Source organism: Columba livia, chromosome 2 (assembly GCF_036013475.1).
Source record: "Columba livia isolate bColLiv1 breed racing homer chromosome 2, bColLiv1.pat.W.v2, whole genome shotgun sequence".
In the NCBI taxonomy this organism is placed as follows: Eukaryota; Metazoa; Chordata; class Aves; order Columbiformes; family Columbidae; genus Columba; species Columba livia.
This window is the reverse complement of record NC_088603.1, coordinates 83,857,898-83,885,555: the sequence shown is the minus strand read 5'-3', so window position 1 is coordinate 83,885,555 and position 27,658 is coordinate 83,857,898. Positions and strand designations below refer to the sequence as shown.

The 27,658-nt window shown below is 39.5% G+C and overlaps 1 protein-coding gene across 2 annotated transcripts in view; it reads right to left on the bottom strand.

Moving 5' to 3' along the window:
* The window catches only part of RETREG1 (reticulophagy regulator 1), a 71,613-nt gene extending 44,400 nt beyond the window's left edge, over positions 1 to 27,213 (bottom strand). Inside the window, exons 1-3 of one of the 2 annotated variants that reach the window (XM_065052620.1) lie at positions 26,839 to 27,213; positions 11,967 to 12,073; positions 10,171 to 10,201 (exon numbers count right to left, since the gene is read on the bottom strand). In XM_065052620.1, coding sequence (XP_064908692.1) covers positions 10,171 to 10,201; positions 11,967 to 12,073; positions 26,839 to 27,095 — 395 coding nt within the window. In that variant the 5' untranslated portion in view covers positions 27,096 to 27,213. The remainder of the gene's footprint in view (positions 1 to 10,170; positions 10,202 to 11,966; positions 12,074 to 26,838) is intronic. The other variant, XM_065052619.1, reaches the window with a different exon arrangement.
* Positions 27,214 to 27,658: the final 445 nt, after the last annotated feature.

Here is a 27,658-nt window from a genome sequence, read left to right as displayed (position 1 = left end):
ACAGAAGCTACTTGAGTCATTTCTAATAGTCTTAGGAAAAATACGTGCCTAGGATGCATTTACAAGACATATACAGTATACAGCAAAAGTCATCTCTCTTTTACTCGATACTGATAAGGCCTCAGTTTGGGCATCAAGCTAGGAGCAATACAGATGCTCAAACGTGAATGATGAAAGTTTCTGAAAACATAACTTGTGACTCAGCAAAGATTAAGTTAATAAAATACATCCTAGTTAAAAAAAGTTAAAGCAGCCCCAGTAAATTTCTGCTAGTCCTTTGCTTCTGCCCTTACTTGCTCAGAAGTTGCTCTTTTCTTGCAGCCATGAGAAAGTTTACCCTTTATTTTTAACTAATAGAGACAGAAGGAAATAAGGCTAACAGAAAGAGGAACACAGTGTTTGTTTGGTAGTGGCAAGGAGGCCGGACAATTCCAATATTTTCTACTCATCTCTTCCATGCACTCTCTATAATGAAAGGTCAAGTTGACCTGGAGATGCAGAAGAAAATGCTTTGTGATGGCTAAGGCAGAGTCACGTTACAGCCAAATTGCTAGAGAACTGTCGGAAATGGGCCTGACTTGAAAAGTTTACAAACCATTCTCTGTGCAAGAAGAAACTGGTTGCACGCAGCACACATTATTTCTGGCATACATAAGCAAAACCAACCAAACAAAAAAACCCCACAAGCCAAACAAACCAACTATTTCTACCAGGGAGATACATAACACCTCCAAAGGCTCAGCCATCTCCTTCAAACAAAAAAAACAAAACCAACCAAGGACAGGTGTGTAGGAAAATGTATTAAACAGTCTTCAGACTTTAAGTGTGACTCTTTGGTCAAAGTTACAGCCTTTCTATCGAAGTATTACCATTTTTTGTTCCCGCAAGAAAATGAACACACAAAATTTTACCAGAATGCCAATTTTATCATTTATCAAATAAAAAAATAAACACTGAAGAACATACTGGTTGAGAAGTGAGCTAACAGTTTGGAAATAACTAGCAGGAATAATGTCACACAATATATATTAAAAAAATAATACAAATGTCAAAAAGTTTTTGCAATGTAGACAAATCCTTCTGTAATCTGCAGGAGGTTTGAGCATTTATATATAATGTACCTTTGTGATTTGGAAAAAAATCCCACCATGTGTATTGCTAGTTATCTGAGTTGGGACAACGCATTATGTAAAACAAAGGATAATTACAATTTGATATTTGAACAGTACATTTGCTACTGAATACATAAAATATAAGTTTAAACTGCAAATAAAACTCAGTTTCCATTTGCCAAGACTACAGTTCTGTATGTATGTACCCAGTTTCTGCAGGATTGCAACCACTATTTTATATTAAGAACACTTGGGAGAATCATATTTTTAAGCAGAACTATTTGCAGAATGTTTTCTTGCTTTTATTCAGCCTTATATATACATATTCCAGCACAAATTCATATAAAAACACGAGCTAAAATGAACAGAACACTAGATGCCTTCAAATTACACTGAAAAAACTGAAGGAGGAAATATTTGCACTCTGAAGCCTATTTTTATCTATTAGACTATTTTCTGCCCTCTGCCTTCCTGTAGGTCAACAGGAAGGTTTATTTTTTCCAGTCTGTTACCAGATTCCATGCGGTTGTGTACAGCCATGTGAAGAATGGATCTCATCTGGATGACCAAACCAAGACTCAGGGACTGCGCAAGAGAAACTGATGCCGACAGCCCTATGTTTCAGTACTGACTGGGCTGCATGCCTGGCCTCGACTTACATGAGCTTTGCTCCTGGCTATAACATCAAGGAAATAGATGAACAAGCATAAAACAGAAACACTTCTGTTACAATCTTGATTCTGTTTAGATTTCCTCATGGAAAAAGACTCTATTTCCTAATCCACTCATCTGCAAAGAGATCTCTTCACAACAACCTGAAGGGCAGGCAGAAGACATTTTTTGAGATATGATTAAGTAGGATATCCTTAAGGTCTCAAGAGTGATCTGAATACACAACCATAACGTGCCTGAGATTCATCTCAGAGAAACTGCTTGCATGTGCACAGTTACAGAGGCAAATCTAGTCCTCATGCTTGTTTGTCAAGCCCTGCAGTTGTTGCTGTTGTGGAACAGTATTCCAGAACATCAGCTTCTTACTGTAACCATGAGCACCAGTCACTGGCATCCTTGAGACAGACAGGCCTTCAGATCAATAAGGAATAATGACACAAGGGTTGTAGTAAATGCGTGTACTCAACTTACTACCCTACGCTTATTGCATATATTCAAGGAAAACAAAAAGTCACCATTAAGGTACAATGTACCTGGCCAGCCTACAGGCATTTTATTTAGGACAAGATGAATCATGTTATATATCTCAAAACACTTTACCTCTTTCTCCATTTATCACAAAATAAGACTGGGCAGACTAAATCAGAAATCTTTAGGCAATGACTTGCACGTTGTTCAAAGCCAACCCAGCAGGCAAAGCATATGTAAATCAGAAGTATGTAAAGCTTCAGACATAGTAAATGAAGCATGGTAATTAGAAGAAAGTGGGAATTGTGCCATTTATCTTTAGTGATAACATTAAGAGGTTTTTTTCCATTCCTGTCAGTAACATAGTAGGAAGAATTTTGCACAGCTGCATTACTGAGTTACGATTAGATTCAAAACATATCTTCTTCTTGGAAAAAAAACAAGAACCATGTATTATGTGGAGTCTGTCAAGCTCTGAACGGTGCTAGTACACAATATTGTTCTTCAGAGTACACTGACCATTGTAACATGCACAAATGTCTATGAGCTGGGCTGATGCAAGTTACAACCTGAATTTGAAGCTGATATGTCACAGCTGGGATTTAGCATCTGCTGGCCCAATAATGGATGCAGTTCCCTAACAAGTAGTAACACTCTTTTCCTGGGAAGCAAGCAGCAACTTTGACGGCTCTGGGAGTCCACAAGTATTGCCACAGTAAACTCAAATGAAAGGAATCACTGGAGGAGAGGCGTGGTGATAAACACGAATGCCCTCGGTTTGGACAATAACTCCTATGTGACACGCTTTCAACCTCCTGTCAGTGAAGGCTATTATCTTAGAAGTATCTCAGCTGGCTAACTACTGAGCTTCAAGACAGCTTCAATATTAACTCATGGTTTCCAGCATCAAGTCCTAAATTGCTCCAGCAAAGATAGTTGACAGTTAAAGCTGCAACCAAGAAGTGTCTTTTTTTCTTGTAATGTTCCTGTTTCTTCCTACAGAAGTTTAAGCCTTGATTGGTCTGATTATGTGGGCAGCAGTGGGTAAGACATTCTACCCAGGGTGATACGCTTTCTTATTGTTTCCACCTCTTGGGACCAGAAGAGAACATGCAAGTCTACCTGAGAAGAAAGCCCCCCTCTGGGAAGAAAGTCTTCCTTTCAAACTACAGGGCCAGGAGAACACTTTTAAGCCTTTTTTTCATGGCCTAAAGAATTATAACCAAGGCATTCGATGTATAATAATGTATTAAGTACTACATACATACTGCAGTCTGTGCAGCTATCAGTGCAATAGTGAGCTTGACACAATCGTTGGTCAGGCAAGTCTCTTCCTAGAAGTCAGTAGCTTTAACTTGTTTAAGAACATGATAAAGCATAGAGGAGCCTGAAAACTAGCTATGCGGAGCTGCCAGGTTTTGTAACATTAACTCTTCACTCTTTGGCTTTTTCTCTTCAGTCACTCTCTGACAGCCATTTTAAAGGACTGTTGCTTAGTCTCTTCTCAGGCTGCAACTGATTTTTTTTAGGCTTGCTGCAAAAGGGTGATTTTGAATCAATATTAATTTGAACTCCTTAAGCTTGACCACTCAAGCAATAAGGGTGTGCCACAATTTCTGTGCATATTCTAATACATCTACTAGCACTGACTAGAGAAGCATCAGGTTTCAAAGAAACCTCACCAGGATAGGAAGAAATAAAGCAGCTCTATAAGGTATAAGAAAGTAATTTAACAAGTGACCTTTTCCAGTGCTCTTTTAATAGTTGTTACCCATTTTTCAAAAGGCAAGGTTTCAGTAGAAAAGTTCCTCAGAAACAGAAGGAGATTCAGAAACAGAATGTGGTGCAAGAACCTGCTTCTCTGAGAAGGGTTCAGGATGAGTTCTCATGTTGCTTCAGGTTGAAAAATTTTTAACTTAAAATAGCACTAAATTACTCCATTAGAAATGGGTCAACATGTGTTTATGAAAGGCAGGTCCTGTTTGACCAACCTGATCTCCTCCTATGACAAGGTGACCTACCTAGTAGATGAGGGAAAGGCAGTGAATGTTATGTACTTAGACTTCAGTAAAGGCTTTGACAGCATATCCCACAGCATTCTGCAGGAGAAGCTGGCAGCTCATGGCCTGGATAGATGTACTCTGTGATGGATAAAGAACTGGCTGGATGGCTGGGCCCAAAGAGTTGTGGTGAACAGAGCCAAATCAGGTTGGAGGCTGGTTATGAGTGGTGTTCCCCAGGGCTCAGTATTGGGGCCTGTTCTGTTTAATCTCTTTATCAATGTTCTGGATGAGGGGGTTGAGTGCACCCTTAGTAAGTTTGCAGATGACACCAAATTGGGTGGGAGTGTTGATCTGCTGGAGGGTAGGAAGGCCATACAAAGGGATCTGGACTGGCTGGATTGTCAGGTTGAGACCAGTTATATGAGGTTCAACAAGGCCAAGTGCTGGGTCCTGCACTTGGGTCATAACAACCCCAGGCAGCGCTACAGGCTCCGGGAAGAGTGGCTGGAAATCTGTCTGGCAGAGAGGGATCTGGGGTGTTGATTGACAGCTAGCTGAATATGAGGCAGCAGTGTGCTCAGGTGGCCAAAAAGGCCAACAGCATCCTGGCTTGTATCAGGAATAGTGTGGCCAGCAGGACTAGAGAAGTGATTGTGCCACTGTACTCAGCACTGGTGAGGCCCCACCTTGAATCCTGTGTTCAGTTTTGGGCCCCTCACTATGGGAAAGACATTGAGGTACTAGAGAGAGTACAGAGGAAGTGATCAAGCTGGTGAGGGGCCTGGAACACAAGTCTGATGAGGAGCAGCTGAGGGAACTGGGGCTGTTTAGCATGGAGAAAAGGAGGCTGAGGGGAGACCTTATAACTGTCTGCAACCATCTGAAAGGAGGCTGTAGCATGGAGGGTGTTGGTCTCCCAAGTAGCAAGTGACAAGGCAAGAGGAAATGACCTCAAGTTGTGCCAGGGGAGGTTTAGATTGAATATTAGGAAAAAATTGCTCATGGAAAGGATTGTCAGGCACTGGAACAGGCTGGCCAGGGAAGTGGTGGAGTCCCCATCCCTGGAGGTGTTTAGACGAGGTTCTTAGGGACATGGTTTAGTGCTAGAGTTAGGTTATGGTTGGACTCGATGATCCTGAGGGTCTCTTTCAACTGAAATTATTCTGTGACTCTTAAATAAAAGCACAGGTCTTCTCACATAGACATATTTTATATGGGAGACAGCCAGCTTTCACTGCTTGAGTTATCACAGAATCACAGAATGTTAGGGATTGGAAGGGACCTCCAAAGATCATCTGGTCCAATCCTCCTGCTGGAGCAGGAACGCCTGGATCAGGTTACATATGAAGGTGTCCAGGGGGATTTTGAATGCCTCCAGAGGAGACTCCACAAGCTCTCTGGGCAGCCTGTTCCAGTGCTCTGTCACCATCACTGAGAAGAAGTTTCTTCTCATATTTAAGTGGAACTTCCTATGTTCCAGTTTGCACCCATTGCCCCTTATCTTATCATTGGTTGTCACCAAGAAGAGCCTGGCTCCATCCTCATGACACTCACCCTTTACACATTTATAAACATGAATGAGGTCACCCCTCAGTCTCCTCTTCTCCAAGCTAAAGAGACCCAGCTCCCTCAGCCTTTCCTCATAAGGGAGATGCTCCACTCCCTTTGTTGCCCTGCACTGGACTCTCTCCAGCAGTTTCCTGTCCTTCTGGAACTGAGGGGCCCAGAACTGGACACAATATGCCAGATGTGGTCAAAGCAGGGCAGAGTAGAGGGAGAGGAGAACCTCTCTTGACCTACTAACCACCCCCCTTCTAGAGTTATGTCAATGAAAAAGAAGACAGGCTACTCTTGCTTGAATTATTCAGTGGTGCTCAAAGATCAAGGAAGACAGAAAAGCAAGGGCAACAAGTTAACAGTATCTTTACTGAAGGACTCTATCTCTGATGCTTTGAATGCATGTGCTACACAAGGGATGCACAATGCACATGAATGTTGAAAAAATAAAATTTTTAAAAGAGTAATAAACAGTCATTCATCCTCCAACTACCACAAGCTTTAACTGCACAATAATAGTAGAAAGCATACCATCTCACTGCTAAAATCATCATGTGATAGCAAGTGATTGATATTCATTTTCAAAAGCAGAATTACAGAACACAAAGGTAAGGCAGGAAACAAGTCTGTTCAGATAATTTGTTACTTTCTGACTATATTTTTTTTTTAATAAACTAAACAGTGTGTGGCAATGTTGTTGAGCACTAGAATTGGTCACTTACGCAGTTAAACCATTAAAACAGGTCTTGGCAGTGTTTTGGTACGTGCCAACTAGCACCTTCCCAAAGAACCCAAGGTAGTTTCCAAGTTGGCTCAGACCAGGAATCCCTTCCAGCCTGCATACAGCCATTCCACATGGACCGTAAGGCACATAAATGCTACAGACACACTTGTTTTGGGCCTCAATGCCAGAGAATGGTCATGAACACATTTAATTTATTATAATATGCATTGCCTCTCATTCAGAGTACCACAATCTATCTTTTTTTTTTTTCCTCTCTGTTTGTTATTTAAGAGCATGAGATTCTCTCCTGAGTAGTATTTTCTGTGAACAGAGAGTATGGGGATACACTTGACACAGCTTGATTATATAAGATAACATTAAAACAGTTTTTCATATCCAATCTTGAGTAAAATGAAAAGCAACCATGCACACAGAGTCAATGTCTTATAGCAGTTCTTCTAATTTCAACCCAATTAACAGGCACATTTATATGTTAACATTCAGAAAAAAACAAAACTAACAAACAAAAAACAAACAAAAACAAAAAACCACAAATGCAAACATACACACACAACAAAATGAAAAACAACAAAAACCAGAAAACAACCACCAAAACCCACAAACCCACAAATATCCACCACAGTGCTATCGTAAAGTTAAGTCTCTATGTGAACTTACAGAAGTTCAAAAGGAAAGCTAGGGTACAACAATTGAAATGCCATTTATGCTAAATAACCTCTCTTAAAGCTGCCTTAACACCAGAGGGCTGTGAAGTGTCTAAAGCAACAGCTATTTTTAGAGAAGGTATGCAAACACCAGAGAACTGCAAGCCGGTAAAGACTCTGTTCTGTGCAAACTGTCAGGTAATTAACAAAGGACACACATGCCTGATCCACGGCTGTAAAGGACATCACATCAAACCTTCTGTGCTTTCAAGAAGAGACTGGTCAACACCCTCAGACACATGGTGTGAACTGTGGGGCTGTCATATGCAGGGACAGGAGTTGGACTCAAAGATTCTTGTGGGTCCCTTCCAATTCAGGACATTCTGTGATTCAAAGGGTCAATCAGCTTGTACATGAACACTTATAGCCATAAAAGTTCATCTGGATTTCTGAGACAAGTTTCAACAAGGTCTCTCACCAAATGCTCTTATGGAGATGAAGTAGTTATGGGATATGAGAGGAATTGTTCTGGTAAAGATGAAGACCAGCTGGAAGGCATTGTAGAATTTTAACTAAGTATCAAGGGATTTGTTTGCAAAAAAGCAGATGAAATGTGAACAGATTAATGTAGAAAATAATCTCAAAGTCACATGGGCTTCAAGTTGACATTCACTACTCAAGAACACAACCTGGAGAGGATTTTCTATCCATGAAAACATGAATTCAGAGCTCAGTAGAGGTTAAAAAAGCCAATCAAGAACTGGTATTTATCTTCAAAAGAAGAGAGGGCATTCTTACAATAATGCATAGTCCTATGCCAATGTGTAGTCCAAGGTCCCCCTGCATGCCGAGCACTGTTTCCAGTTCTGTCCTCCTGACAAAAGGGATAACAGAAATGGAAGAAAAGTGCAGAAAAGGACAATGAAGATATCAAAGCTACAGAAAAGTTTTATTTTAGGGAACAATTAAGTAGTCATGGACTGAACAGGACACGATAGAGGTTTATCAAGTCACAGCTTGCTGGAGAATATTAACAGAGAGTGGTTGGTCATTATCACTTCCAAAACATGCACACACACACACAAAAAAAAAGTAGAAAGGGATTAAGAAACTATTATATAGCAGTAAACAAATGCAAGGCTGCGTTTACAAAACACACAGTTTAGCTGTGGATATCTACAATGAGACAAATTCATGGCACCTAAAACAGCTGGGGGGAGGGGAAAAAAAGAACAAAAGACCACTTCTGGTATGTAGAAGTCCTTCAACTGGAAGCTGCTGGAGGTTGGGAAAGCACAGGAAGAGAAGTACCTGGCAAACTTGTCCTGCTTTTATCCAGTACCTGCAGCCATGTTTGTCCTGGCTGGCCACCTTCAGAGAGCAGGTACTGAGCTAGACAGACTTATGGAGTGACCTTGTGTTCTTACCATTGCAAATGATTTTACAGAGAGACATACAACACTTGTATTATATTACCCAGCAGCACAGGCTACAGTGAGCTCATCAAATTCTCTTTTCTGCCCTCCCTATAGGGCTTCCCACAGAACAGCAAGTCAAATACAAGAACAACACCTGAAAACATAAACCCAAGATATTTGTACTATTTATAGTCTTTTAATGAAGATCAACTCTTCTGACTTTGGGATATGATGGACTAGGGAGTGAGATTAAAAATTTGTCTTGGGCTGCAGAATTATTTTTTTATGGAAACAAAGTGCAGTTAAAAACCTATTTTTCCTTCCTTCCTTCCAGACAGATAAATTCAGATGCTAAAAACCAAAAATATAGTAAGCTTTATGTAAATTTCTCTTACAAACAACAGAATGAAAGAATGAAACATAAGTCACGCTAAAATCCTCAAAGCGCCGCTGGTCTACAGAGATACACTAAGTAGCACTAGCTATGGTAAAAAACAAACAAACAAAAACTAAAACAAACAACAAAACCAAACAAAAGAATCACATAAAAAACCACTGCTCAGTTCATGAACTAACCTATTACGAGTTCCGTATGGTTCTACTTCAGGTGGAAAGCCTGAAGATAGTTCATACCTCTAGAAGTTTAGGAATGGCTGCACATCTGAAGTGCTTTCTGTAACTGCCATTATATCAGTATCTATGCTATGTAGAAACCAAAAATCTTCCCTTTTCACCCTTGGCAACTTTGCGTTACAGTTTCTTCAGTGTTAGGGTATAACGCGACAGCGGTACTAATGGATATTTCTAACGCAACAGTTTCTTTCAAATTACATCAGGTCCAGTACAATAATTCCCGGTGGTCTGCTTAAAAGAATAACGCTTTAAGTATACAAACCTTTATTCTGAAAATGGGTTTTCTATAAACCATTTAGAGACATTGTTTATATTGCAAAAAAATTAAGTCAATTACATACTCTGCACTAACAACATTATGTAAACATTTGCCTGTGAACTGAGACAGCTCAACGGAAAGTCATCAGACTTCACAATTATTAATTTCTATTCCTATGTATCTCAACTAATATTTATTTGAAATTACAATGATCACCTACCTGTGTTGGCTACTACAGAGATAAAGGGAAACCTCAGCAAGCTTACCTACTTCTAGACAGCACTGGCATAATGATGTTCTGGAAGTGAGCTACCTTCTTAACCAACACAGTGTTTTTCCCTAATAACCAACTTCAAAGAAAACAACGATTCCCCAAAAACACAAAACGTGATAATCCCACTGTAAGAAACAGCATTTCTAAAAGTATTTTGGTATGTTACTGTATAGTTGAATATAACTCAAATCAGAAAAAATACACTTTCTACAAAGTTATTAAAAATTAAAGCAGATGAACAAGTAGTAATACACATAGAAAATACGCTAAGATAAAAATAACTCAAGTCTATGTTAATAAGAGGGAAAAGAGACAATTTAAGTTCCAGAGCAACTATAAAAAATATGATACAAAATAACCAATATATTAAAAATAATGTACTTACTTTCCAGTGATGGTCCTCCAAAGCTGCGCACCTGAAATTGTAGGAATGTAAGGTGAAAAACAATACACTAAAACAAAACCAATATTATTTTCTTCTTTATTCATAAGGAGTGTTCAAATTAGGGACAAAAAGAATTAGAAAGTCTCTGTAAGGGTTAAAACAGGAAGGGTATATTAACTTAGAATAACAGTTCTTTAATTGTTTTCTGTAAACGTAACACACCAGTTAAAAATATAAATGCAAAAAAATCGATATTAAATATTGCTACATTTTCACACGTAAGGAGAAGATGACCAACAGAACTTCTGCTTTACATCCCCAAACTGACAACCACTTTCTACATTCCTTATGAATCCGTAATAGTCTTGCCATCTAGTGGCTGGCTGGAAGTGTGAAGTGGCGACACAGAAGTGCTACACTGGAAAGAATTTTTTTCTGCTTGTCAGAGTGGCACTTAATTGATTTCACGTCACTGCTACAAGGTTTCTACAGTATTACTTCAAGAACCTGATTGTTCTTGAACTCTGTGTACAATGCCATCAAACGCAATAGTAACATTTTTTAAAAAGTTAACTATACTAAAATAATCATCCTGTAAGCTGGGAAGCACAGGTCTTCCTAGCCTTCTCTCTATGGTGAAACAGGAGTGAAACAAAGGAAAATGGGATGGTTTGCTACTCTCTTAGCTTGGTCAATATCTGTACTCTTGGATTTGGTCGATACAAAGATAGTAGTAATTACAGCTAAGAGAAAACTTAGGTAAAACACTACCTTCCAACTAGTGAGGTATAAACATTAGTGGTGATTTATACAGCAAAGAACCTAAACCCCAAATTCCATTAAGCTTTTCAGGTTGGCCTTTGAGCTTGCAATGCTCAAGCAGGAAAAAGAACAGTAACAAAAACTCTGGAGAAGGCAATGACAATAAATCATCCTTCAAAAAAGGTTGCAGATAACTGCCCTAACTTAGTAGGGAACAAAAGGCTGTGGCAGTCAGAAATTATCATCAGAGAAGAATATTATGCTTTTCCAACACCTATTTCCTGCTTTTGCACTATGCACAGGTGCTTTTTCAAACACTTTGCATGGAGATTCAGCAAACAAACGGCAAAATAAAGACACTTTAAAAAAAAAAAAATCTTTGACTGATGATGAACATTTTTCCAAAGAATTTTCAAGATGGTAAAGAAGCAATTAAAACAAACAAAACCCATCACACAACCAAAACCAACCAACCAAACCATAAAAAGGAAAACAAAACACACAAACAGCCCAGCCAATAAACTCAAAATCCTTTTCAAACTTAGTTGTATTCACACAAGACTTTATAGACACTGGAAACTAAACACTATTACATAAAGTAGAAAAAAAATACTGCTCACTTCTTATTTCAATTGTGCTAAGAAAGGTACTTTCTCAGTCTGCTTACAAAGTTGATCAATCTATATTGGGTCACCCAAACTTTCCAACAATTATGTGATTAATATCAGAAGTAGGAATGTTTATGAAAACTTTGTATTTAGAAATAATGTATTTCTAGACCTAGCAGTTAAGGAACAAGAATGACTGTTTACTGACACCAGTTGTACTCATGTTAAAACAAATCTCCTAATGACTTTTCTACAAAATACAGCAAAACTTCACTGAAAATAGTAATAGATCGTCATAGACATAATATTTCTCCCTGAAATTAGCCAATACTTTTACAATAACCATAATGTCCAAGTGGATTTAGTAACAACATGCTCTGACTTGCAGGTGTTTCAACGAGGAACTCTATCAGTATACTGCCTTACCTTTTATCCTCGAGAATACCAAATCCTTTATTATCTGAAGGATGAGTATTCCAAGTATTATGAGAGAAGTCAGATGATACACTCTCCAAGGGGTCAGTGCAACAAACCTAGAATGTCAAGAAGTCATAAATGTTGGATAGTTTTAAACTTACTGGAAGTATGCATAAACTGACAGCTACTATTAGTACTGAAAATAAAATAACAAAAATAGACTGATATTACAATAATTGAATTTACTTTCTTCCCACAACCTTTTCACAGGAAGCAAACACTGAGAGTTCCAAGCATGACAGTCTCATTTGAAGATGCAATTGTTAAACACACATTGAGTTTGTAGTAGATTTTTGTCCATACTTTTCTATCCTTCCTCTGTGCTTAGATAAAACAAAATATTTTATTTATTGCATAAGAAACATTAGTTTTAAAATTAATTATGGTTTTATTAACATAAATTGTCTTGGCACAACAATTTTCTTTCTTATTCATATATCAAAAAGGTTGGAAATTTTCTTGTGTTTCGTTTAGGACCTACGTTCACACAAGACTTATATACAGATTACTCTTTCAAATGCAAAGATGAGGTAAAATTCATGGTATAATACTAAAACTTGTCTTCATAATGAGCTTTTGTGAATTTCGTTTTTCATTACATTAAAATTTTAGAACATATCTAGTCAAGTCAAACAGACCTAGACTCAGAACGTATGTCTTACAATCTCATGCACTGCTGACTTGGCTATTCAGGTTGTGTTTGGAGATTAGCTCTTCTATTTGGTTTACTGACAAATATATTAACTCATAAAAAAGGATCCAAAGCAAGTACAAATTAAAATTCAACTAAACAAACAAACAAAAAAGCTGAAGTAGTTTAATAGCTTGTTTCAAGCACATTAAGCCAGAGATCTGATTATAGCTAATGAGCACATTAGTATCTTTTTCAAGGTAAAATATAAAACAATTCACTTAAAAAAAAGTTGATGGTAGCCAAAGCCACTAAGATGCCACAGTTCAAGGGACTGGATCAAATGAGAACACCAACAGAAACAAAATCATACAAAGCTGGGAGGTTTCCAAGAAACTTCAGATTTGAAAACAGGGAGATTGGCCACCCAACTATAGTTGCTGCTGCAGAATTTTTCTGCAGGAAAGAGGGATGAGTGAAAGGGAGAAGCAGGCATGGCCTATGTATGGAGGAAGCCAAGAGACACCCATAAAGCAGACTTGAATTTTTAAAAATAAAATTGACTTCCAGGTGCTTCTAACAAGCTCAGGATATGGTGCAGTTTTTTGAAAACTGCTCCAGTATTCCTTGCAAAAAACAGGATTGCATCAAATAAAATGTATGGGCCATTTATTTTCACATTTAACACAACCTCATAATGCCCAATCACCCTAAGCAGACCAGGATACAATTTCCAATACAAACAGATAAACTCACTATGTGAGTTTTTCTGAATATGAAGGGTCTCTACATCTGTGCGGAGTTTGAATTGTAAGACTACTCTATCAAAAATGACACAACAACACCAAAAAAAACACCAAAAACCAAGTATGAAATCAGTACTTCTGAATTATTTCAGCCGGCTCAAGAAAAGCAATAGAGAAGTTTAGAGAAAAATTATTACGAGTTAAGCTCTTTCAAAGCCGTCCAAGCATAGCTCATTAAATCAAAACTCCTAACAGCTTACATCATGTCGTCCCACTGCTTTTTCCTGGTAATAATCTTTACCATTAAACAACTTTGATTCTGTTTAAGGATCAAGTTTAACTGCACTGAAGACTTTGTTTAACCTACTTTAACTTATTGATAATGGAGGAGAGGAGATGTGACGCTGTAGAGAAAAATCAAATAAAGAATTTTTCATACAACTTCTAGGCATCAGAAATTCGTAACAAATGCATACCATTGAGTTATATGAGCTTAATGACATGCCTGTTCTATAGGTTCTTCATGGTGGCTTGTGCATTAATATTTTACAGAATCAAACAGTATGCCTCAACTTAGCAATTGCCATTGGCCTGTCCTCCATGGTTTAAGAAATACATCAATACTGAAATTTATGTATGTGTGCATGTGAGTGTATGTGCACACACACAGACACATTTTATCAGTTGTTAAAGGTAAGATCAGATGTTTGCTAAGAAGGTTTAGCCTGTCTTTCCAAGAATATTCAGAACAGGTTTGACCTAGTTTATGCTCACAGCTAACCCATACTCCTAGTTTCACAGCTGTCACCTGTTGTTAAAAGCAACTGCACTAATGCGGCCGAGGATTAGCAAACAAGGATTAACAAGGTAGCATCCTCTTTGAAAGATGCTTCCCAGTTATGTCTACCTTCTCAATACTGAAGTCTTTCTGCTCCATAGCTTTTGGGAAATAAACTGCAATCTAGTTGGAGCAGCTAATGCTGTAGCCAAACAAGGGTTCTCCACTTACTTGGAAAGTTTTGAATTGTTGTGACTGGACTTCCCATGCCTTAACATTAATGGCTGTCACACTCCTTCCTCCCCTGCTCCAGTACCGTTTATTTACACTGTGCTGTTTGCAAGAAAGACCATCCTTTACAAATTCACTCTCAGCCATCATCTCGGCGCTCAGGTGCTCCAGCTATACGGATTAGCAAAACTGTTTGCAAACCATGTCAGACAGATCTACACCCTTGAAGCCCTTACTGATTAAAAGCTGACAAGGTCCCCTTGCAGTTGTTTGTTTTTCATGTCTACCATAAACTTACAAAAAAAAAGCTGGGATCTGAAAACTACTTACTATGCTAACAGTGTAAGGATTCAAAATTCTTACAGGAATTATCAACATGATGCATAGCAACCAGGCTAACAAAAAGCTTCAGTGGTACTTTTGTTTATTATTAAGAGGTAAGGCTTTCCCACCCTCCCTATTCTTTGTGAGGAAGAGATTTTACTGAAGTATTTCCAGCACATACACATCTGACAAAACTGAAAGGCTCCAGAACGACATGATCATATACTGCACAAAAATATTTCTGTTTAGTAGAAGAATTAATAGCTATACTTATTCAAGAATTGTTATGCTTTTTAAGCAATAAACTGAATTTCAAAGTGTTTAATTTCTTCTACAAGTAAAATGGAAGTAACAAACATCACTAGAGACGTAACAAGATTTGTCCCGCCACGAAATTCCGCAGTATTTTGAGAGATAGGTTTGTGGGGTTTTTTTCAGAAAGCAAAGGTTAAAACTATGTATAGAATTATGTATTTTATGTAATGACTTCAGCAGTTAAGAGGGCAGTTTGCATGACAAGGGGGCAAGAATCTGTACTGCAGACAGCATGGGACTAAACAAAAATGGTCATGAGGTGCCACAGGGCTCAGTCCCCAGCACTGGCTGAAACAGGAATCCCCAGCACATGAGAGGCCTCCACTCGGACACAGCTCCAGAGGCAGGACACAGCCAATTGGTTTCTGGGTATGCAAGAAATGCCTTGAGCCTCTTCCCTGGTTTGCTGGTATCAGTGGCCTCACCTGTGAAAGATGTGCACTGGTTGACATATGCCGCAGCCAAGTGGAAGAGTTACTGGAGGCAGTAAGCAGGAGGCAGACCGCTATGGAGTATGATCTCCAAAACGTGACTGGGTAAGCAGCTAAGGAGCTGTCTGCACCTGCTCTGAGGAGGAGTTCAGGTGAGCTGAGCTCCCAGTGTCCTTCCAAGCTATATTCATTGGTGTAGGAAGAATATAGATTTGATGGAGCCAAGCCTGCTATTGACCTCCACTATGAGAGACTGAGAAACCGTTATTGTAAAAGGAAACAGGAGAGACAACTATTGACTGTTAGGATAATTAAGCAGTGGTTGCCCATAGAGGTTGTGGAATTTTCATCCTAGAAATCTGTTAAGACAAAACCCTGAGGAACCTGTTCTGAATTAGGTACTGATCATTTTTGAGCTGAAGGTTGTACTAGAGACCTTCCAAGACCCATACTGATCTCAACTATATTTTCACTCTGTGAAAGTGACTGGCAAATCCTTTTCTGTAAGATGCTGAACCTAGAACTTTAAGGCATAACCATTTCTATTTCTTGGCCTGGTTGCACTGCAGCTAGACCAAAATCATTCTAAAGAGCAAAGTTAAGAGTCAAAACTTGACTACTTCCACAACTAAAAGTAAAAATCCTTCAACTGTGTAGTGGTAAAATATTTCTATTGCAATTTTAAAATAGTACCCATATACAATACTACATACGAGTGTGAGATTCACTGAAAAAAAAAAAGAGCAATTAACTGAAAAAAAATACACCATTCTGAAATTCCACTGAGAGCTACCTTACCTGCTCTTCAGCATTTCAGTTACCTTTGTTTTTAACTACCTACATACTGTTACAGAGTACAAAAAAATTTGCCCTAATGCCATAATGCAACTTCTCTTAGTAAGTCATTCTTCTTTATTTTTAGTGTCACATAAATAAGCACGCGCTGCCATTAATCTCTATTGCCTATTCAGAGGCTGCTAAATTTAAATGTAACCTTTTCAGTATTTTGGCAACTTCCACATTTTGCTAAAATGTTACATTTAAGTTCAAGAATGATGCTCTGACTAAAAATAAAAATAATTAAAAAATAATACCATTTTGACAAGGTTCCCATAGCCATGAAGGTCAGGTGGAAAGAAGAGAAAACAAATGCAACTGAAATCCCAGTGGCAAAAGCAAGACTGTATGTAGTAGAAGAGCAACACATTAAACACAAAGATTAGGCCTAATCTGGTTACAGAACCCCTTTACTTGCTCCTGGATGTGGTATTACCTAACACTGCATCACTTAAAGACAGAAACCTACCCAAAGGTACCTTGTCCTTCTTGTTTTTTCTCCAACGCTTTATAATATGGGATGGCCATATGTCAATACTGACAAGATATGTTAAATAACACAACAAATCATCCATTGGAACTGTTATATCAAGAAGTAGCCACCCCCCAGTGCAGAGCTCCTGGGACAATTAGCTGCACAAACCTGACCATACAGAGTTATCCAAGCGGCACAAGTCAGCTAGGAAATTTCAAGAGGCAAACATCGTCACACAACACTGTAGTCTGTAAACACAATGAACTCAACATGGCAACAGCTATTTTTAATTGTACTAGTGAGATACAGGGAAGGCACAGACCCCCTAAATTACTTCACAAGTCAAATACATCAATTTGAGGATATAAGCCTCGTTTCACCTGTGAAGGTATATTTTTTACAACATATTCTAGAATTATTAATGACTTGCACTTTGTGAACACAAACCATAAGAAAATATTTCTTCAGAAATTAAACAATTTAGATTATCGGTCAGAGCTGGTTATTTCTGGAAAGCCTCAGTAGGTGCACTTTTACTACTCATGCCTCCTTAGATGAATTCCAGAAATAACCACATAAATACATCAAGGTTGTGTATAACATAGACATGAACATGAAGCTTTGCTTCACCATCAGCTATTACAACACATTTACTGGCTGCATGAGCGATTTGCAGACTTGAGTTCAGTGCTCAAACAGTACCTATTCACATCTTAAAACCAGAACTAAAACTCTTCAGAGTATTTTTGTGGTGTTTTAAATATCATAGGTTGGTATTGAGTTGTTTCCTCATTAAACACGAAGGTAAAAATCTACTAAACACCTTCTAGCCATAGTTTTCCATCTAACCAGCCTTGTTCCATAAGACGCAGCTACAATGCACCACCCAGCAAAAATTAGAACTGCCCACAGCTCCGCATGAGGTACCTGTGTGCAATGAGACAAACCAGCTATAGAATGGCTCTCACCTGTACAGATCACGTATTCCCAGGGCATTTTGAGAACGCGCAACTGGCAACAAGGGAAATTCTGCTTTTTTTATCTGCTAATTTTAAAGGTATGTCTACATCTGCTCTTACAGAGAGTTCCCAAACACCGTTTCAGATGTCTGCAGTGATGGCATGTAGATAATGATAAAATGTGGTCATAACTGTTTCCCGGTGGTAACCGTTTCCTGATTGGAGCTGAATGTAGACCATTCTTCCATGCTTACTCCTGGAGCGGTCAGTTCCAGTCTAGTTGCAACAAATTCTGATGCCTGTCTCAAGCAAGGAACCTGGAGAAGGGGAGGAGGGTTTGCTTTCTTCTAAATACAGCATGAAATAGAATTCCTGAAGAACCCTACCGAAATACACTACAAAGGCAGCATCGGGAAGCTCATGCTCTTACTTATCACCAGCTCAATAACTTTGTTTGTCTTCTTGTGAATCAAGAAGCAATAATAAATATTAAATTCAACTATATTTTATTTAAAGGTAATTTAACACTTTGATTCGCATCATTGAAAAAACATCCCAAAGCAGGTTTGCAAAACCCGTTTTTTACATCTATTAAACATGTGAATTTATAATTTCTATGTGCATTGCTCTTAGATATAAATGATTTTCATATTAAGCCTCTGTAAATATCAAAATGCAGTATCTATAAATATTAAAATCCAAATGCTCAGGTATTCAATACATTTGAAATCCAAAACTCAATAATCCAGTATTTGGCCTGCTGTTCCTTTAGTACCTCTTGGTCTGAGCCAAAGTATTTAGATACTTGTTCAAGAATTACAGTGCAAAAATCCTTTCCACATGCCTGCACAAAACCTGCAAATACTCACTGAAGGCAGAACAAGTTATGCACGGTTTTATGGTAGAAACTGTTTATAGACTAGAATTTGGTAGAATCTTATTATATTTATATGGTATTTAGCTGTCTATCCACATGTCTGAAAGATGATACACAAAAACTGTGGTACAGCAGATCCCCAGTTGCAGAGAGGGAAACACATTGCATGTAAGAAAATACATATGCACATCTGCTGTCAAAAATTTTAGAATTAACAAAGACTATCATATTTGTTCAGCCAGAAAGCACAGATCAATTCAAACCTGGACAGCTGGTTTTTTAGAAAACCTTCTAGAAATTATTAGGAATAACAAATAAACCTTTTGTCATAAGAAACAGACTTCCACAAACTTGAACTACTATTACTTTGACAGCCACCTGTGGAAGCTGTAATTCTCTCAGAGGTCTGTGCACGGTTGCAGGACAAGAGGCAAAGACTGCAGGGCAATTCTAACTAAAGTTAGTAATACATACGATAGGAATTCAAATTGCACATACTCTCTACCCCAGCTAAAAGAAACGACATTTTAAACTTATAAATAAGTCTAAATAAAAGTTAAAATAGTACAATTCTTTAAGCAAAAAATTTTACAAAAATCTCTAAAATGCTTTGCATTTAATCACTGAAGAGAAATTTGCTTATAAGGTGGTAAACTTGGAAGTACATTAGTGGTCAGGGAAATATGATCAAGTCAATAATAAAATGTCACATTGCAAAATTATGTCCCACTGTTTGCAAGGAAACCTCTTGGAGAACACTCTGATGATCAATAATTTTTCAACATTTGTGGCTTATGGACCAGATTTACTGTAACACTGCATTCAAAGAGGTATATCAAAGAAAAAAAATGAGAAGGAGGATGTTTAAATGACTTAGCTAAAAGACATACCTTCTGAGTTTACTATGACATCAAATGTTACTGTTACATCAGTGACAACAGGGGATGGTATTTCCATTTTTTTTTAATTAAATACCAAAATACATCAAATAACCTGGCTTCCTTTATTTTTGCACAAGTATGCCCAGATGACCTTAATTAACCTGTACTCTGGCAAAGTACAGAAGAAATCTTAATCCCATTTTCTCATACAGTAGCAGCAGTTTGATGTTAAACAATCCACCTCTACCATGTTGCCCTAAATCTCCTTTTCTTTAATGCTCTCATTAGTCCTGTGGCATCTACCATGGAGCACAACATATCCCCCTAGAACTTCCACTGTTTTCCTAATTCTACTTACTATTTGAAAGGTCTCATTATTTTGAGTTAATAAGAGATAAATGATAGTTTCTTAATGTAAGACAACTGTTTAGACACAATTTCTAAGTTTTAGCAAGACAGAATAAGCCTAAGCCATGTTGCAATCTGTTCTCCTTTGTTTGGGATTTCCACCTTCTACAAAGTCCTCATCCTGGATTTGGTCCTAAATTGTTCAGTAATGCTCACTTTCCCTCAGTTCCTCAATTATCCCATTTGATTTCTTTCCTGATTGATCCTGTTTTCATCTTACTGGTTGAAAAATGTTGTAAACTGTCCAGATTTTTATGTAACAGTGTCTGGCTCTTAAACAATGTCAACTTTCATTCCCATAAACCAATTTCTCAGCCCAAACTATGCAAAATGTCACTAAAAGCTGATGAGGTAATGGCTTTAATATTTTTTTTTTTTTTTTTTGCTAATTTAACTTTCTGTTCCACTTTTCTACCTCCAAAGACCTCAAAAGTTTTAATGATTTGTATTGGAAGAGTGAACATAAACATAAAACCACCTGAGTGAAAACAACTAGACCCTAAAATTATATCACAACTTGTGTTGTCATCAAAATTTTAGCTTTACCTGAGAAAGCATATTTTGGAATATCACCTTCTAAGGGAGAAAAAAACCCCAAAAACCCACAAACATTTTTTTAAGCTTGCAGAACAAGCAGCAAATTACTGTACTGTACTCGGGTATAAGAAAATAATAACAATACCAATAAATTACAAAAACTTGGTAAAGGGCAGCAAACTGAGAAAGTTAAGACCATTGGTCAAGAAGAAATAAACTAGCACTCCTGTAAGAAAACCCATTCATGTGGATGTACAGTGAATTTCAAGACTGCATTATAATTGCAAATGAAATATGTCAACACATAACTTATTCCACCACTCTTATTTAAGAGATAAGAGAGAGAAAATCTTATTAGAGTTTGAGGCAACCTATATTAAATTATCCACTTTTGTGTTATTCTGAAACTTTAGATTTTGGGAAGGTAACCCCAAAATGACTAAAAAGGTAGCTCTAGGATCTACTGTAACAAAGACAGCTGAAGACTGAAATTTCCCAAATTCAAAACCACATTTAGCATCTAGTTGCTATAAGAAGAAAAAACATTTTGTCATGTACTCTCCCGAGTTGGAAGATATTACAAATTTAAGATAGTGATGTGAGGGCCAACATACTACAAAGCGGCCTCAAAATGTCAATACTCCTTAATCCAACCCACTTAATTTTCATGCATTTTTCTTTCTCACTGAACTTAGTTTGCTAATCTCCCTCCTGTCCAGCACCACTGATGAATCTCCCACATATATTCTAAATGAAAGCAAGTATTTTGGACCAAGTATTTTTTTTTGTTAGGATTTAAATTTGGGCAGAATTCCTTCTGTGTTAATTTTGCTTCGTATGTTCACAGATTGGAGTGTAGTTTTTGGCAAACTTAAGTCTGAGAGGTGAAAAAAAAAAAAAAGGATTCTGAATTACTGTGTAATCTGAATTAAAGCTACAGGAGGCAAAATACATGTTGTAATTTGCAAATTCAATAACTTGACTCATCAAAAATCTAGAGCTGTTTAAGTAAAATTATAAGCTGTGTTTAGATAGCCAATACAATCTATACAGAGTCCCTGTGAATTTCTTAGTAATGACATCTGTTGGCATGTTGATAAGGAGGAGTGGCTTGTATGGATAAAAGCCACATGATGCTACAAGGATCAAGTGAGTCATCCTTAAAGAAGGGACCACACAAACTGCTGAGGGAAAACAACCACCAACCTCAAAACCCCCAGGCAGTACTGCTACAGTGACTGAAATACACCGATGATCACCACACCAGCCTTCTAGGAGTAACATCACTAGCACAAGAAGACCACAATACAGACAAGGTCAAGAAGAAAGTAACATTTTGTGAGTGGCTTGGTTTAATCCCAGCTGGCAACTAAGTATCAAGGAATTCATTCACTGTTTCCCATGGGCAGACAAGTGTTCAGCCATCTCCAGGAAAGCTGGGCTCCGTCATGGGTAATGGCTACTTGGAAGACAAATGCTGTGACTCCAAAAATCACACCCCTTCCTTCTTCTTCCCCCAGCTCTATTTATTGAGCATGAAACCATATGGCACGGAATATCCTTTTGGTCAGTTGGGGTCAGCTGTCCCAACCATGTCCCCTCCCAGTTTCTTGTGCACCTGCAGCCTTCTTGCTGAAAATTCCTTGACTTGGTAGAAACATGGCTTAGCAACAACCAAAACATCAGTGTAATATAAACACTCTTCTCATACTAAATCCAGGAAGAAAATCAACTCCATCCCAGCCAAAACCAGGACAGCAAGCATTGGACTTCCTAAAATTCAGGATGCCAAGTTCACCAAGATGTCCTGTTTGACTGAGCAGTTCCCTGAGGACTACATTTCCAGTGGTACCATGGTCAATGTTGACCACAGGCAGAAATGTAGAGTTCCCCTTTCTCAAACACTTGAAATGGAACATAATGACACAGCCATACCAAACACGTGTAGAGTTATGAACAGCTATACAAACGTGCGAGCTGCATCTCCAATAGGTCAGCTTCTTTTCTGTAACAAAGAATAAAATCCAGATGCTGGCATCTGAACTTGTATATGTGTATACACTGTGCTCTGTGTATATTGTGTACAGACTGTGTTTACACACTGCTCTGAATGTGCAGAAACCCTGCTCTATAAGCAAGCTATCCATCAAGATGTAGCAGTGGCAGCATTTACAATTTGTGTGCAAACGCCTGAAATAAATGCTCACCCAGTACTATTTTCTTATGGTGAAAGAATAAATTAGTGAAAAGCACTTTGAGATCTCTCTATGGTAAGCATTATCGCTGCTAAGCAGAGATTTCAAGTAAGAAACATTTCAATAACAAATCTTAAAGCAAATTGGACACTTAAAACAAAGCACACCAAGCCTCTGAATGTGGTTTTGTTATTAACATTTAAATACCTATTAGGTTTTATATCTGGAATAACCTGCAATGCACATGGCCAGTTCAGATGTAAGAAATATTGTTTCCTCCCTTGATTAATTAATTCTCCCATACAATAAAAATACTCATTAGGTCTCAAACCGAACAACAATAAAAAAATCCAAGTACAGATGATGATGAAAGACACTATTTTTAATAGTAAATTTGACCACCATACCTGTCTAAATCAAGGAATGATACTTGTCCTTTACACAGTTGTTCAGTTCATTTGTTCATTCAATACAATAACATCCTACAATGTCATTAATAACAGACTGCAGCAAATGTGTATATTTGCAATGAGAATAGCAGAGTAATGCAATAAGTTCTTTCCACAAGAGAAAGAAACAGAAAAAAAACATTTATTACATTTGAGTCTTTCTAGTGCTTCTCTTCCCAAGAAACCCCATGGAAATCAGTGATTTGGGCAACTGGTGCATCTAAGGATGAACTTGCAGAAACACAGGATATATCTGCAAACTACCAAAGACCTTTAACAGTACAGAATTACTAAAAAGAAAGTTGTCCCTCTGACCACGTAGAAATATTTAAAATGACAGATTGGGAAAATAAAAACGAGAAGCTGCCACTATCCCTCCTACCCCATAGATATATAGAAAGTAATAATTAGGCTAGAATACTAGCTTAAAATCTAAGATTGACTATCAATATTTGTCTAAGATTTAACCTAAGACTGAAGGTTATCAGTCAGCAGCCTAACACTTAGAATACCTGGACTAAACTGGCATCAGCATAGAATTTTTCTGCTCTTGGGCAAATCACTCATTTTCAGTACTATGTGTGTAAAATAGGGAAAAAAAATATATTATCTTCTCATGTGGTATTTTGACTTCAGTTTATAAACTATGTACAACAGAAAAATAGAATTCATATCACATTTCAGATGATTAAGTGCTAAATAATATGTATTTGAAACTTATTCATTGTAAAGATTTTTCAATTAGGGTCATTTGGGACAGTGGGCTTAAACCTACTCATAGTGAAGAAATAATGGGAGTGATAAGTGGCAAATGTTTTTTTCAATAACCAGATTTCTTTCTACTCCAACTGCCAGCCTTGTTTCATTCATTTTAAAAAAAGTTTTATGAAATGTTGGTTCACTTAATATACCAGTATATCTAAAATTTAAATTGTATTACAAATAATATTTGATACATTTATTCAAAATATTGAAGTAAAGCATATCACGTTAGCTTTTTCAGGGTCTGAAGTTAGCGCAGCATTCATGTTACAAATCCAAGGAAACTGAAAAATGGTACAGTACTGCCTAGTCTAAGAAGGTCCTGAAGTCACAATCAAGCAGTAGTTGTTTTAAGCATTGTTGAAGAGTCCACGATGATTTGTTAGAAATATTTAAAAAATGAAGGAAAACAGATGAGATTAAATCTATTGCATCTACAAGAAAATTATTTCAGTAGTAAGCATCAAAAATGCATTTATATAGTGTCATGGTTAAAAGATCTTTAATGGGAAAGAGGTTACAATCAAATATAAACAAACAAAGTGTTTTGTGACATCAGATAAATAGTTGACACTCAGCAGCTCCTATTGCAACAGTTTACACACAAAGTGTTTTGAATGGCATACAAGAACTAAACTAACTGTGAGGGAAAAACACAAACCCACCAAAATTCAAGGGACAGGAGGAAAGAACTACAACTGCTTTCCCAACATTTAGAAATAAAATTAAACTTCACCTTCCCTTTCTCTCACTTTCACCAATGCTATTGCTGATATAGTAAAAGAGGTCTCCCGTTCAGCCATACAGACTTCTCAGCTTTGAGAAATGCTGCGATTAGAGGCCTGACACATTGGGAGTGCAAGTACCTCTGCAGGGTGATGGGGATATCTCCAGGTACGCAACAAAAGTTGAGGCACATGAAACAGTAACTGGGAAATGCTCCTTCAGCCAAGGCTCCTGTTAGGAGAGACTTCAGAGGCAGCAGAGGAGAACTTTTATTCCCAGTCCTGAATCCGTAGTGCCTGGCTGAGTCATCACAAACCAGGCTGACCAGCTGGATCTCAAACAAGAAAAGGAGAAGCAGCAAACACACTGTGCTGCAAACATAATGCCAACACCAAATCAAGGAAGTAAGAAGCTGGATTTAAACAATTGTTTCACTTTCGAAGTGTCAGGTAACAAGATCTTTCCTGAAGATCTTCAGTCTCAAACCACAGAAGTTTACTGGCCATCCTACCTGTCTCTACATATTTCCTAGTTTGTCTCCGCCTCTGAAATTTCCCCAGCACTATGTTAGCGAGCTTCCTGCTGAGGTATAACACCACCAAAATGAAAGCAATCCTTGCCCTGACTTTTGCCATACTGACTCATCTTGATAGTAAGAAAGTGAACTACAAATTTTGATAAAATAACTTCACGTACTCGTCACATAACAAGTTGCTAGTAAGACTATCAAAGGAGATTTCCTCTAGGCATTACATAAGCAAGGTACATAGTGTATACATTATTATGATCCAATTTGGACAAAAGATCAACAAACAGGCTGCTCAGCAGCTACTATTCCTTGAGAGAAAAAATGTATTCTGTCAGATGCTATCCTTAAAAATTTCATCAGAGCCATGTCACAAAGAAACATAAAGCATTATCACTCTTCTAAATCACTGAAGGAACAGGAGATCTCTGAGGTAAGCAGAGAATGAGAGCAAAACCATGTAACTTCCTCAATGAAAGGATTGACCATGGATATTTAAGAGCAAGACAGATAGTAAAAGTCAACCTAAATTAGACATCATACACACTTTTCCTGGGATTAAAGAAGATGAAATTATTTTGAAAATACTTGTGCAGTGACATTTTCTTGTGCAAAGCAAAGCTTCAGAAAGTTATCTTTCTATGAATTAGATCTCATGTTTAAACATCACACTGTTAGGGTTATAGAGAACTAAGCGGAGTTTGCAACTAATCCATCTCTTCGCTTGTTTGCTTTTCATTTGCTTAAGAGGAAAGGAGGCAATTCTAGCCACAGGAGAGAAAACACAACTTGGTTTTAGAGTCTTAACAGTATTATTAGACAGAACCCTAACACATAAATTGCTTTACATGGGCAAGTAGGCATACAGCAACATTTTAGGAGATCAGAAAATGAAAAACATTAGCATTGGCAGAATATAAGATCAAGAGAAAGTCCTGAAGAAGTTTTGCATAGAAAGACAAGTTTTTCCTACTGAAACAAACAGAAGGGTTGTTATAACAATGAACATGTCCCTTTGTTCATGTCTAGGTTTTACTCGACAAAACGGTATCTGACTAAAACAATCTTAATCAAAAAAAGCGAACTGGTGCACTGCAGTTACATTCCAGCTGTCCCCACTCCACAAAGCCTCCACTAAATAGGCCACCAATTTGGAAAAGCACGCACACCCAAGATGAACTCTGAAGTAATGGACCAGCATCAACAGCGCAGCTCTAACTCCCGGCTTGAGGCCTCGTTTCAGGAGGGTTCAAAACTCTGCACCGAAACGCAGGCCCAGCACCCTTCTCTGCTGCAAGAAATACAGCTCCTCAGCAGGGCGTGCCGCAGCCGCCCGGGTCAGCCCTGGTCCGAGGCTCCTCGCTGGTGTATCATATAGGGGGGGAAGGGAGGGGAGAAAGCGGACACAGAGGGCGAAAGGACCCGGCGAAGCAGATGCACACAGCGCCAGGGCCATACCCTGCCCGGGAGCGGCTGCCGGGGCAGGACGAGGGATGGCGCAGGTGAAGAGCAAAGCAAGACCTTCCCTGGGGTCGACCAGAGGGTCGGGTCAGCGCCCCTCAAAAGGGGGAGGAACGGGTTGGGGAAGGGGGGCGCAAACCAAACGCTCCTCCCGGGAGGAGCAAGGGGTGGGGTATGAGGCGCCCGTGGCCGGGGGAGCGGCTGCGGGCCGGGGCTTCCCTCTTCGGGGGGGCGGTCCCGACCCCGGCCCCCATCCGGCCAGGCTCGCTCACCAGAAAAGCAGGTTGGCGCAGACGAAGCCGCCCAGGCTGTGGAGGGGCCGCTCCCAGCTCAGCGCCGCCGCGATGCAGCAGCCCACCGCCAGCCCCGTCTCCCCCAGCAGCGCCGCGGCCGCCCCGCCTGACACCTCCGCTGGCTCCGCATCCCCTGCCGCGCCCCGCTCCTCGAGGGTCTCCGGCTGCTCCCGCCCGCCGCCGGGCTCGCCGCCTGCCTCCGGCTCGCGGGGCTGCGCGGGCGCCGTGCTCGCCATAGCTCAGTGGCGGCCACCGGGCTGCCGCTGGGGCAGGCGGAGCTGGGCCGGGCAGGGCTGGCGGGAGGCGGGGCAGGGGCGCGGCCCAGCCGGGCGGCACCGGGGGGCGGGGTCCGGAGCGCAGCCGTTACCCCCAGCACTCCACCCACCCACCGGCGCCTGTGACGTCACCGCGAGCCGCGCACCAGACGCGGGCGGCAGGGAGCCGCCCTGCAGGCAGGTGTCACGAGGGGCTGCGCCTGCGCGCGGCAGGTGCCGGGGGGCGGGGCCGAGGGGGCGGGGCGAGCGGCGGCGGTCGGCAGTTGGGGCGGTTGGCAGTCGGCGCTGTTGACAGTCGGTGGTGTGCGCGCCCCCGCGCCTGGCCGTTGGTGTCCGGCCGTGCGGTCCTGCCGGCCGCCTCCGCCTCTCCGCAGCTACGCCCCCCCGCTCTGTCCCGTCTGTTCAGGCCCGGAAATGGTGGGGCGTGGGGTTACTTGCGTTGGGAGTAGATGCTCCAAGCTGCCCCTGTCTTCTGTGGAGGGGTCATAGGTGTTCACCCAGGTTGCAGAAGCGAGCAGGTAGGG